The 12922-nt window shown below is 38.7% G+C and overlaps 1 protein-coding gene across 2 annotated transcripts in view; it reads left to right on the top strand.

Annotated features, from left to right (window-relative positions):
- LOC149161225 (TOM1-like protein 3) overlaps positions 1-12922 on the top strand; it is a 276511-nt gene that overhangs the window by 84653 nt on the left and 178936 nt on the right. For both annotated transcript variants that reach the window (XM_089436920.1, XM_089436919.1), the window contains exons 6-7: positions 12082-12245; positions 12449-12530. In XM_089436920.1, the coding sequence (XP_089293046.1) occupies positions 12082-12245; positions 12449-12530 (246 nt within the window). The remainder of the gene's footprint in view (positions 1-12081; positions 12246-12448; positions 12531-12922) is intronic.

Below are 12922 nucleotides of genomic sequence, written 5' to 3' on the forward strand. Positions count from 1 at the left end.
ATGCAGTTTTTGAATATAACCTGGGTGCCAAAAACTGGCTCACCCAATAGAGAATAATCTCGGCAGTAGTACCTCTCTACTCGGAAGCATATATTCCGTCTGACTACAACTCGATGTCTCCCCACTTCTGCTCAAGTGGCGTGTGAGCACTCATGGCACAATCATCATCTGTCTCCAATTCCTCTCCGCCCTTGTTAGTGTAGCCTTGGTCTTGGAAGCCTCTCTCTTGCTCTTCTTTCTCGGACATTGGCTCGCATAATGACCCAGTTCCCCACAGTTGAAGCATTTGACCTCGGAGAGGTCCTTCTTCTTCCATTTATCTTGCTTTCCCTCAGATGCTAGGGCAGCATCTTCCTCTTCCTCCTTCTTGATTATGATCCCCTTGCTGCTGCTTCCCGCCTTGCTCAGCCTTCTGATCTTTTCTTGGTGAAGAGTTGCCCACATTTCCTCCCAATCTAGAAGGGTCGCCCTGCCCAGTATGCTCTGGAAAAACACCTCCCAGTCTTCAGAGACTGTGTTCAGGGTTGTTCTCACCATCAATTCTTGATCCGGCGTGGCTCCTTTGGAAGTCAACTGATCCCGGATCTCCTTCAATCGACCGAGGAAGGGGTCGATCTGTTCTCCCTTAGGAATCTGGTATGACCACTGCGGATTTTCTAGTAGCATCTTCCTCTGCACGGAAGTATGTTGATGCTACTTCTTTAGGACCTCCCACATCTCATTTGCCGTATTCTTCTCGACAATGTGTGGTACTACATGATCCTTGACCCCGTCAAGGATGATGCTCTTGGCCCTCGCCATTGCATCCTCCTACTTATCGTTATCAGCCAAGTCAACGGGGACCGCTATTGTCCTCAAGGCGAATTGCTTGAGACAGTTCCTGTCTAGAATGGATAAGATTCTAGGCTTCCAGACTATGAAGTTTGAGGCTCCGTCCAGTTTGTCCTGGTCTCTTACCTGGTTCACAGCCATCTTGCTGCTCCTCTACTTCCCTCTTGGAAGTTCTTGGTGTGACTCCCTCTGAGCCTCGATTTCCCTCCTGGAAACCCCTCTTCCAATGTCGAGATGCCCCCACTTCGATCCTTAGTGCAGCTACACCACTGATCAGGATTTCTTGGCTAGAAATCTGCGGTAGCAACTCCCTTCTCCTTGGTCTTGCCTTGTTAGGTACTGTTCTAACTACAGTACCCCACCAGCTTCACTTTGCAACTTACCCATAGCCTCCTAAGCCCCAAAAAACTGAAGGTTAGAGCTTCTGGCTCTGCGCAATCCCAACACCAGCAAAAATTCGCACCTCCTGGCCATGGGCGTCAATCCTTCCTGACTGGGAAAGATGACTGGGCACAGCGTAGGTCGAGTCTGCTCCCTTCTGCCACTGCGCTGATCCTCTTCCTGGCTCAAAGGCACTGCGTCACCCCTTCCTTGCTGCTTCTCTGCTAGGAACAACTTCTGTCACACGGGACAACTGTTTTCTGCTGTTGTTGCTCTGCTTGGCTGATGTCCTAAGCTCTCCTATGATTTGCAACCACGCTCTGATATCATGTTGGAATTTCTAGGTCTATTTTGTTAGAAACCCTTCATATACTTTACTGATTTATTCTTGCCTACTTGTTCTGTTAATTATCAAGTTATTTACCATGTAAATACTGGAAATAAATACAAGTACATGCTCAACACATTGTAGATCATCAACTGAAGGAAAAAACAAGCACACAAGTGACACAATAATTTTTGGACCAATGTCCCCAGAAAAACCCAATGCAGGAAAACCGGTGCAACTATCTAAGGGTTTTATTATTATGCAGTTTTTGAATACAATCTGGGTGCCAAAAACCGGCTCACCCAACAGAGAATAATCTCGGCAGTAGTCCCTTTCTACTCGGAAGCAGATATTCTGGCTAAAACCCGGATGACCAATCCAACAGCTTTCAACTCCAATCTGCCCCACGAAAATCCCAGCGTTTGCCTCTAAGGATTGCGTCAGCCTCTCTCTGGCTCAGCGTCAGCCCAGCGTCACCCCTCCTTGCTCTGTGTTAGCCTCTGGAGGCATTGTGTCAGCTTCTAGAGCCTCTGCATCACCTACGCTGGCTCTCTCAAGCACTACACAACTCCTGGTTGCCTTTGCGTGGGCCCTGGCTGGCTCTGTGTCCCTCTGTCTTGGCTTCTGCACTGCTGCTCTGGTACTCTCTCTGCCTCTCTGCTTCTGTATTCACTGCCCCTCAGCTGCAACTCAGATCACTTCACTCAATTTCCTCAGCAAACCCTGCCCCAGAAAATCGAGTTCTTATTCTCTCTCTGTGTGTTCTCCAAGTGACCCTCAAGCCTCCTTTTATACTTTTCTCGTTGACAATTCAACGACCGAGATTAAGTCCCTAATCAACAGCTAAGATTAACTCTGGCTTGATGAATGACTTTTGGACCCTTCTAACTCAGTTTTATATTAATTCACATTAATATTTTATTTTCCCTAAGTTTAGACTTAGGGACTCCATTAAAAATATTAATTATTTTAATATCTCCCAAACTGTTTAGAATCTGCCCAAACTATTTCTGGGTATTGGAGATCTCATGTGCTTTAGCCTCTCCACCAATTTTCGTGGCTAGAGCACACTCGATGCTACCCCAAATCAACAGTCTTGATGGTTCTGATTTTCAAGGCTTGGTTCAATCCACCAAAGCTACTCCTCTTGGAACTTATGATCAGCAAAATAAACCAGCAAACAATGCAAAGTGATAGATACCACAACAAACTTTGGATATCAACAATATTAGTACAAAACCTTGATCAAAATTTATTAGTAAATCTTATTTGAATTATATGAAACTTTTTGATTCAAGATAGCCAAGAAGAGCTGATTTAAATCAACTCTTTTTGGCTGATTTGTGACTTTTAGCCACAAATTCAAGTCTTTTGTCTCTTAGATATTTAATAAAGAATTTGAAAGTTGAACCAAGAATTGTGGCAGAATTTTATTAGAAGGAAATGAGAGATGTTGGGTACTTTGAAAATACTTTTGAAGCCTTTGAGAATCTTTGGTTCAAGTGACTAATGTCAGGAAGAAGGATGGATCCTTCCGGTTACGTATAGATTATCGAGAATTAAACAAAATTACTATTAAACACAAATTTCCCATTCCATTTATTGATGAATTGCTAGACGAATTCCATGGCACAAAATATTTTTCAAAATTAGATTTGAGGTCAAGCTACTATCAAATTCGAGTAATATTAGAAGACATCAAGAAGACTACATTCAAAACCCATGGAGGGCAATATGAGTTTAAAGTAATGCCATTTGGTTTAACAAATGCACCAACCACTTTCCAAGCAACCATGAACGAACTCTTCCACCCATACTTGTGAAAATTCGTATTGGTCTACTTTGACGATATCCTCGTCTACAACAAAACATGGAAGGAGCACCTCAAACACCTAGAAAAAGTACTATTTGTATTGGAGAAGAATCAATTTATGCAAAGTTATCAAATGTACCTTTGGGCAAAAGGAAGTTGAATACCTAGGACACGTCATATCCAGAGAAGGAGTCAAAGTGGATCCCAGCAAAATTAGAGCAATTACAGAGTGGCCAAAACCCAAGAACGTATCAAAACTGAGAGGATTTCTAGGTTTAACAGGGTATTACAGAAGGTTCATAAAGGACTATGCACATTCAACCACGCCACTGACAAACTTGTTAAAAAAGGACTCTTTCCAATGGACTAAACAAACAGAGGAATGCTTTGAGAATCTAAAAAAGGTAATGTCAAACACATCGATACTGGCAATTCCAGATTTTTCCAAACCATTCATAGTCAAATGTGATGCTTTAGGATTTGGAATTGGGGCATTGTTAATGCCAGACAATGATCCTATAGCCTACGAAAGAAGGAAGCTTAACAAACGGGAAAGCTTGAAGTCGACTTACCAAAAGGAGATGCTTTCCATCATACATGCATTGTTGAAATTTCTAAGTCTACCCGTTAGAAATTTAATCTGTATTCTTATGGTTTATTTCTTCTACTTGTTAATTCTGAACAAGTTATTTAAAACATATAAATAACGAAATAAACATAATACAGTCTCAACATCTACAGATCAACACTAGAAAGAAAACAACACACAAGTGACACCGTTATTTTTGGACAACTCGTCCTCGGAGAAACCCAATGTGGGAAAACCGGTGCAACAATTCTAAGGGTTTACTATTATGTAGTATTTCCTTGAGTATAATTGGGTGCCAAACTGGCTCACCCGACAGAGAAAAACAACCGACAGTAATACCTCTCTATTCGGAAATAGGTATTCAGAAAACCTATCCCACGAAACCCTCTCTAGCAACTCTGAAGTAGTACGTCAGCCTCAGAACCCTCTGCGTCAGCCTTCTGAGGCACTGTGCAGCCTCTGGGACCATCTGCGTCACTCTTGCTGCCTTCTGCGTGGATGACGCATGCCCTCTGGCCTTTGCGTTGTCTCTGCTGGGCTCTACGTGGCCTACTCTGGCTGCTGCTTCTCACTCTCTGCCTCTGCGCTAGTCTCTCAGCACTATCTCTGCCTCTCTGTGCAATCCTCATTACCTCTCGTTACTGATCATTGATTCGACTTTGCTTAGCAACCCCGCTTTAGCAAATCGAATGACTGATCACTCTGGTGTATTTTCCAACTGACCCTCAAGCCTCCTCTTATACTTTTCCTGTTGGTCCTTCAACGACTGAAATTACATCTCTAATCAACGGCTAAGATTAGATTTGTCTTTATCCATGTCTTTTGGAACCTTCTAACCCAGTTTTATATTAATACCCATTAATATTTTATTTTTCCTAAGTTTAGAGTTAGGAAACCCATTAAAAATATTAATTATTTTAATATCTCTCCAAACCGGTTAGAATCTGCCCAAACCATTTTTGGGTCTTGGAGATCTCATGTGCTTTAGCCTCCACGAATTCTCATGGCTAGAGCACATCCGATGCTACCCCAAATCAACATGAATTAACTAAATGGCGATAGTACCTGCTTAGAAGTAAGTTCTCAATTCGAACTGCCCACAATAGTCTTCAATTCCTACTTCAACAAAAAACATTATCAATAGAACAACAAAAATGGATGGAAAAATTTCGACATTCAACTTGGAAATACTACACAAAAAGGGGAAGAAAAATGTCGTAGCTAATGCACTCTCACGAAAAGATGATGACAACACAACATGTGTCGCCTTGGTAGTTGACGAAATATGAGCCGAGTATGCCAAGGATTTGGATTGTGGTTCTATGCTTGAAAATCTCAGTCAGTATGCCAACTTTGAATGGAAAAATGACATATTGTGGTATGATGGTAGAATTTATCTAACTCCATCATCCAAATTTAGGATGAAAATTTTAAAAGAATCTCACAGGTCTCTTGCAGCTGGACATGTTGGGTTCTTCAAAACCTACTACAAGATTCGACAATCATTCTACTGGAAAAGTTTGAGGAAGGAAATCCAAAAGTATGTCGCTGAATGTGATGTTTGTCAGAGAATAAGAGTGAAAATCTTCCAACTCCTGGGTTACTACATCCGTTACATATTCCAAATAAAAAGTCGGAGGAAATCTCGATGGGTTTCATTGAAGGACTACCTATGTCTGATGGTAAGGACAAGATATTTGTCATAGTAGATAGACTCACCAAATATGGCCACTTCATGGCAATCAGGAAAACTGACACAACCAAGCAAGTTGCAGAAGTGTTTTGTAAAAACATCTACAAACTACATGGTTTTCCCAAGGTTATTGTCAGTGATAGAGACGCAAAATTTAAAGGCAATTTTTGGAAATATTTCTGCCACCAAGCAGGAATATCTCTCAACATGAGTTTGGCTTATCATCCCCAGACAGATGGTCAAACCAAAGTTGTAAATAAATGTTTGGAAACATATCCCCATTGTTTCGTCACCGACAAACAAAACAAATGGTCTCAGTGGCTACACCTAGCAGAATGGTGGTACAATACGACCTATCATAATTCAACCAAAATGACTCCCTTCCAAGCTTGATATGGCTATGAACCACCCAAGTGGAAGGGTTTTGCGTTACACAATTCCAAGGTTCAAGTAGTAAAGAACCATTAGAGGAAAATCAAAGAATTATTAACTTATTAAAAGAAAATTTAACAATGGCACGCAATAGAATGAAACAACAAGCCAACCAACACCGTATAGAAAAAGAATTCAAGGAAGGAGATTGGGTTTTCATCAGACTTCAACCCTATAAGCATTTATCGTTAAAACAACAAGGGAAGAATAAGTTAGGTCCCAAGTATTATGGGCCATACCAAATAATAAAAAAATAGGTAATGTTGCTTATGGATTGAAGTCACCAGACAATTGTCGAATCCACAACACATTTTGTGTATCAAGTCTCAAAAAGGTACTGGGTCAAAATCAAACAGCTCAAAAGACTGACGAAGAAGGAAAGATGATATTAGAACTTGAAGGCATACTCGCTACTAGAGAGAATGTACTACGATAAAAGACTATTAAAGAATACCTTATCAAATGGAAGAAACTACCAGAAGAAGACTCATCATGGGAGACAAAATTTTTGCCAAAGACGCCCAACATTGCCTATGCTTTGAGGACAAAGCATTTTAAGGGAGAGGCAATGTTATGAATAAAATATTCATAATTATATATATTAATTAAATAAAATAATAATAAATTTATAAATATTAATAATTAATAAATTAGTTAAATTAAATTGCCCATTAACTATGAAAAGGAACATATGTCTAAAGACATGTTTTTTAGTCCTTTTGGGCAGTCAATGCCTATAAAGACGAACCTCCCAAGGACTTGTAAAATCATCATCGGAATATCAAATAATAAAATATATATATATTGTTTATACACATAAATGTGTTTGTGATTGAAAATTACCAGTGAACGGAGGTTAACTCGTTCCAGACCCAAGAGGCCCAACAAACTCCTCTCATTAGGTTGAGCGGATCCCTTCTTTTTGGGTGAGATAACAACCCCCAAGTTGCTGCATATCAGTCCAAAAATTGCTGCATATCAATCCCTAAAATTTGGCTGAGTATGGATGTCATAAGCAGCCTCAAATTTGCTGTCATATCAGTCTTAATTCGGCCCCTCTTTTTAGCTGTTAATGGCCCTCCAAAAATGGGATTTGGTCCCCTTTTTTGTCTATTGAAAAAGGCAATTCGCCGCCCTATGTGGCAGTCAATATTTTTCCAAATTCATGGGCCCATTTAGCATTCCAAATCAGCTCCTTAACTCCACTTTTATGCCACATCACCTAAGTTGATTTTTTGACTTGGAATTATGACTTTAATAAATTCCCCACATAATTAATTCTTACAATTTTTCTTGACTTCTCATCCACACTTTGGAAAAAGTGGGTTTTCATGGGGAATCGATTATTTTTAGAGCCACAAAGTGGGTACTAGGAGAATGTTGGCATTGTGAGCATGAATTTCAAGCTCCTATATGCCACCATCATTTTCGAAGGCCACTTATTTACAATATTACATAGAAATTTAATTAAAAATCCTCGAAATACTTAGTGAAATTCTGTAAGACTCTAGATATGAGTTAGCATGGTAATATACATTGACTCTAGACATTAGAACACACCCAAGACCCAATTATTAAGCCGCACTCTAACTTTGGAGGTATATTGGGTGAAAAAACTTGACTAATCGTTTATCGCTAAAGAGCAAAGATAATTAGTCTAGTGAAAAAAACACCCTAGAGTGGACTTGCTTACTAGCCAGGGCCCAAATGGCCTAAGTCTGTTACATAAGTTCATCTTGCTAGTGTTCATTTATACAATTCCCCCGCAGGGGTACAAAATTTGAGAGAAGAAAGTATAGAGAGATGAGAGAAAAAGAGAAGCATAGGTGCTCTGTTGGACTTCTGAACATTTGAAAATTTGTCAAGTGCCTCGTCCATTCGGCAATGGATTCTTCATTCCCTGCGATGTGCATATGAGTAGGTAACCGACACTATGACAAGAATTATGAAGAAGGGTTTCAATTTTCTTGGGAATCTCACTATCTCAATCAAGGGCCACATCTTAAAGATCATCTCCAAGGTGGCAAAAGAAGTGATGGATTGGAGTTTATTTTTAGCTTTGTTTGGGACCTTCAAGAAAGAAAAATTAAAATGTATGGGTTATTGACAGTGGTTCATCCAGACGTATGACAAGAGAATGCAATCAACTTCATACTTTATGAAAAGGAACCTCCTCTCATTCAATCAAACTTGGTGACAAGAAGAACTATCCTCAACAACATTCTATATGTTCCAAGTTTGAAGAAAAACATACTTTCTATTTCTTGGGTGATAGAATTGCTTTTATTGATGGCAAAGTTTTGGTTTGGGGCAAGGACTCTAGTATTGATAATGCTAGGGTAATTGGGATTCATGAAGGGACATTATATAGACTCTTTACACCTCTGTCTCAAGCCCTAGTTCACTTAGAAGTGATCCCTTCCGAACCATGGCATAGAAGGTATGGACAACTTCATTATAAATTTTTTTCATCTCTAAATGGAATGGTCAATGGCATCTCCGAATTGAAGGAAGAACATGAAGGGCTTTGTAAGGGTTGTACTCTAGGAAAGAGCATGAAGAAGCCATTTGCAATAATTGATACCAGATCAAAGGAAGTTTTAGATCTCATACACTCTGATGTATGTGGTCCTATGACAGTTAAGTCTCTTGATGGGCATCAATATTATGTTACCTTCATTGATGATTTCTAGAGGAAGAATTGGTTATACCTTCTCAAGAAAAAAGATGATGTATTCGAGAAGTTTCAAGAATTAAAAAATGAAGTGGAGAATTTGATTGAAAGAAAGATCAAGATTCTGAGATCCGATAATGGTGGAGAATATACCTCCAAATAACTGATATCTTTTTGCAAGAAAGCAGGGATTAAGAGGGAACTAATTGTTCCTTACAATCTTGAACATAATGGCATGGCTGAAAGGAAAAATAGAACAATTGAAGAATGTGTAAAAGCCATGCTTCATGATCAAGATCTCCCTCAATTCCTTTGGGGAGAAGCATGTGTGACAACTATTTACTTACAAAACCAAAGTCCTCACAAAATTCTCAACAACATGACCTCGAAAGAAGCATTTACAGGGAAGAAGCCGAATGTGGATTGTCTTCGAACATTTGGATGTCTTGTTTAAATTCATATACCAAAGGAAAAAAGAAAGAAGTTAGATCCTACCAATATGAAGGGCATCTTTGTTGGGTATAGTGCTTCATCAAAGGCCTACAAAATCTATATAAAGGAGGATCATCAGATTGAAGTAAGCAGGGATGTCATCTTTGATGAAAGTATAAGTTACAAGAAATCAAAGGATGTTCCAATCGATTCTGATGAAGAAGAGATACCTGTCTTTGAGGATATCTCAAGGGATAATGATGGTCAAGATCCGATATCAACTCAAGAAGATGTTGAAAGTACTATTGAGCCTGTGCAACAAGTAATTGTTCCTGAAAATCGAAAGAGGCTTACTTGGTTGAGAACTACTCTACAAGAAGCATAAGGATACACAACAAAGGGGACCTTTAGAGAAAGTAAAAGACCGAAAAGGGGACCTTTAGAGAAAGTAGGGGATGCCATAATGAGCATCGACCTTGGGATTAATCGAGCATTAAGATGACTACCTCCTCTTCTTCCAGAGCATGAAACATTGCTTGATGAAGCTAGGACATTGCCAAGATAGATGTACAACAGAGGCGACATAATGCCTCCAGATTGGCCTTGCACCTTCTTGATCGATGTTTCCTTGTTCTTAGACTAGTTGCGTGATGATGATGATTAGAGATCCCTTTAGAAGGGATGGTACATCTTTCTTGATGATGATGTCATGTGCTATCCTCGTGATGTCACACTCATGAGGCTTAGAGTAATGAGATGAGCTTGATTGATGGCGACATCTTGATGAGGAGGGTCTTGCTTGATGATTGATCATTGGACACCTTGTTGGTGAGGCGATGGATTTCAAGGACGAGTGTTAGTTTCTGTAGCATCAGAGGTGTTCTAGCCATGAATTTGGTGGAGAGGCTAGAATACATGAGATCTCCAAGACCCAGAAATCGTTTATGAAATTCCACCTAGAAGTGACTTAATTAGATTATTAACCAATTTTTTTAATGTTTGCTAAGTCTAAGCTTAGGAAAACTAGTTAATTAATCAATATTAATTAAGACAAGGTGAGAATCATTTAGAAACTCACACAGATCGATCCAAAGATGATCCTAGCCATTGATTAAGTTTTAATCTTAGCCGTTGTTGCTCCAACAGTGGATTATAAGAAGAGATCGATGCGGTGATGGAGAAGACACTTGTGAAAGCTGCTAGGGTTAGATTGAGAGGTCTTCCTCTATCTTGCTCTTTCCATTCAAGGTCTTCCACCATTGACCTTGCCTTTTTGACTCCATATACCCAATTGATAAAAGGCACTATTCTTTGCGTGCCAATCATTTTAAACTTTAAATGTTTCTCTTCTTTTCATGGTAAACTAGGGTTAGGTTATGGCAATATATGCATTAAATAGCATCAAATACAAATGTCATAGTCTAGGGGTTAGTGTTTCCATCTATTAAATTGAAACAGGAAATACAATATTTTATGCATTTTTCAGCCATAATTATGGGGTTGGCATCTAGGATTTCATAGTTGGTTTGTGCATTTTCAGCCATTGAAAAAGCTGCTTCAACCTTTTTCCTTGTTTACCCATAAATGACCTTGATATTTCATTGTTTATCATCACTTGTGGGCCATTCTATTTATTGCTGTCATAAATTTTGCATGTTGTAAATTACTTTTATTTCAAACCCCATTTTATAACAACCATTTGTAAATAAAGGTAGCATGTGTTTGGAATCTATTCGAGTATCTTTAGGAATTATCTTAGCCCTCTAGGCTTAACCATAGGTTTTTTGAACTTGCTACCTCATTTCACGCAGAGCCCTATCTATTGAACATATTACTGGAGTGTATAATTAACTGGTTCCTTATAGGGTATTTAGCTTGAGAGTCCTTGGGTTACTTAATCTCCAGGATCTGTTGGGGAAGCCTCCCTTGTGGGGATACTAACATTCATAGAGAAACATGGGAACAAACACCAAGGTGACAGTGGTGGCTGATCTCAACGTTGCTCTTAACCTGGAGTGCCTAGTGAGGGTTTGCACGAAGCTGCTAGATTTAACGGTAATATGAACCACTATCAAACATCTTGAAACAATTAATGGTCATGTTATAGGTTTAAGTAAAATGATAGAATTGTTATCATTTTAGTTTAAGAATTTAAATCTACCTGTAATTCACAGTGTTTTTGGTCAAACCCAGTCAAAAACTGAGTCAAAAACTGCTTAAACCATTTTAGAAATATGCTGTGCAGACCTGTGGTACAGTCTTGAAAGGGTTTCAGGCTGTATGGAATGCATTTTCAAAACATAAAACATGTTTCAGGCTGTACTGCATGTGTTTCAGGACAATACCAAATGTATTTCTGTATGTTTCCATACATGGTAGGGGTCCCCTAGGGCACATTCCCTGCAACTGAGTAGTGCAGATTTCACTAATGCAACTATTAAACCATATTAATTTCTTACTTGCATCATCCAACAACACAATTGCGTTCAAAGATAAGTTGTTGAGACTAAACCATTAGGAGTAAACTTGATGTGTGGAGTGATCCTTATGATTTAATAAATATTGTTTGACAAGTGTTTTTTAATTACCAATACTGGTAGCATCAAATTGAATACCTGATATTTATGCTTGAATAATTGTTGTTTAATGAGTGTTCTTAGTGACCAACATTGGGAACATTAATTTGAGTTTTAAATACCTGTCATGTTTTCTAATTCTAGATATGGTTTTCCTTGCGACTTGAAAAGCTGATCGAGTTTAATGACAGGGATAATATTGGATATTTTTTGTCCTTGATAACTACTTGAGGAACTAAGAAGAATTGATAATTTTTGAGGATTTATATGGTCAACGCATTGGTAGTTTTATAATGTTCTGCAAAAATCTGAAAAGTATTTTGTTAGTGCAGCGTACAGGAGTTGAATTTCCAGAACGGGTAAAAAACACAGCTCCAATATTTACTCCTCCTCTGGCACGTGGAATAACAGGACAGTACCAACCGGGGTATGGGATGCCAAGCCATATTGCATCAACGCTTGATGAAGCAATGACATCTGAAATATCAGGTTTAAGGTAAGTACTCTAGTACAATTTTACTACTATTATATATGGTATGTGGTATAAGTAGTTTGATTCTACCGTTCATTTATTTTTTGGCAATTGCAGAATATAAGACATTCTTTTCTTATTATTAAATGATTTTTATTTTCACTTACCTGTTGCCTCTCATAATATTACTACTGCTCTGATTTCAACATCCTATTTTACTCTGGTAGTTTATCTGAGATGGAAGCTGCTCATGGAGTAATGGAGGTTCTGGATGAAATGCTTCATGTAGTGGATCCAAATGACAAACAGGTCAAGTATTTCTAGCCAACATTTTCTGGCATGCCAAGCCATTGCAAAACAATTATATTTTATATCTTTCCCTCACATTACCATAATTTTTTTTTAATTATTAATGAACATTTCTTATATTAACAACGACAAAGGCTATTTACGAGGAGATATATACAAGGAAACTAAAGAAAGGTGGGCATCTTTTGTTAATTTTAGGGTTAGATTGTTGTCTTCTGTAGATACTTGCAATTTTAAACTTTTCAACATTTTCACATTACATTCACCCCATAACATCATATCATTAGCAGCGATTATGTAGAGAGTACAATAACATCGACAATGCGGTGGCACAGTGAGGAAAAAACAAAAGAAAAACATACACAATAGATACACCAGGATTTAGGTCAGAG

Source organism: Pinus tabuliformis, chromosome 5_2 (genome assembly GCF_031772625.1).
Source record: "Pinus tabuliformis cultivar Carrire ecotype Pingquan chromosome 5_2, CPIR1, whole genome shotgun sequence".
NCBI classification, from domain to species: domain Eukaryota; kingdom Viridiplantae; phylum Streptophyta; class Pinopsida; order Pinales; family Pinaceae; genus Pinus; species Pinus tabuliformis.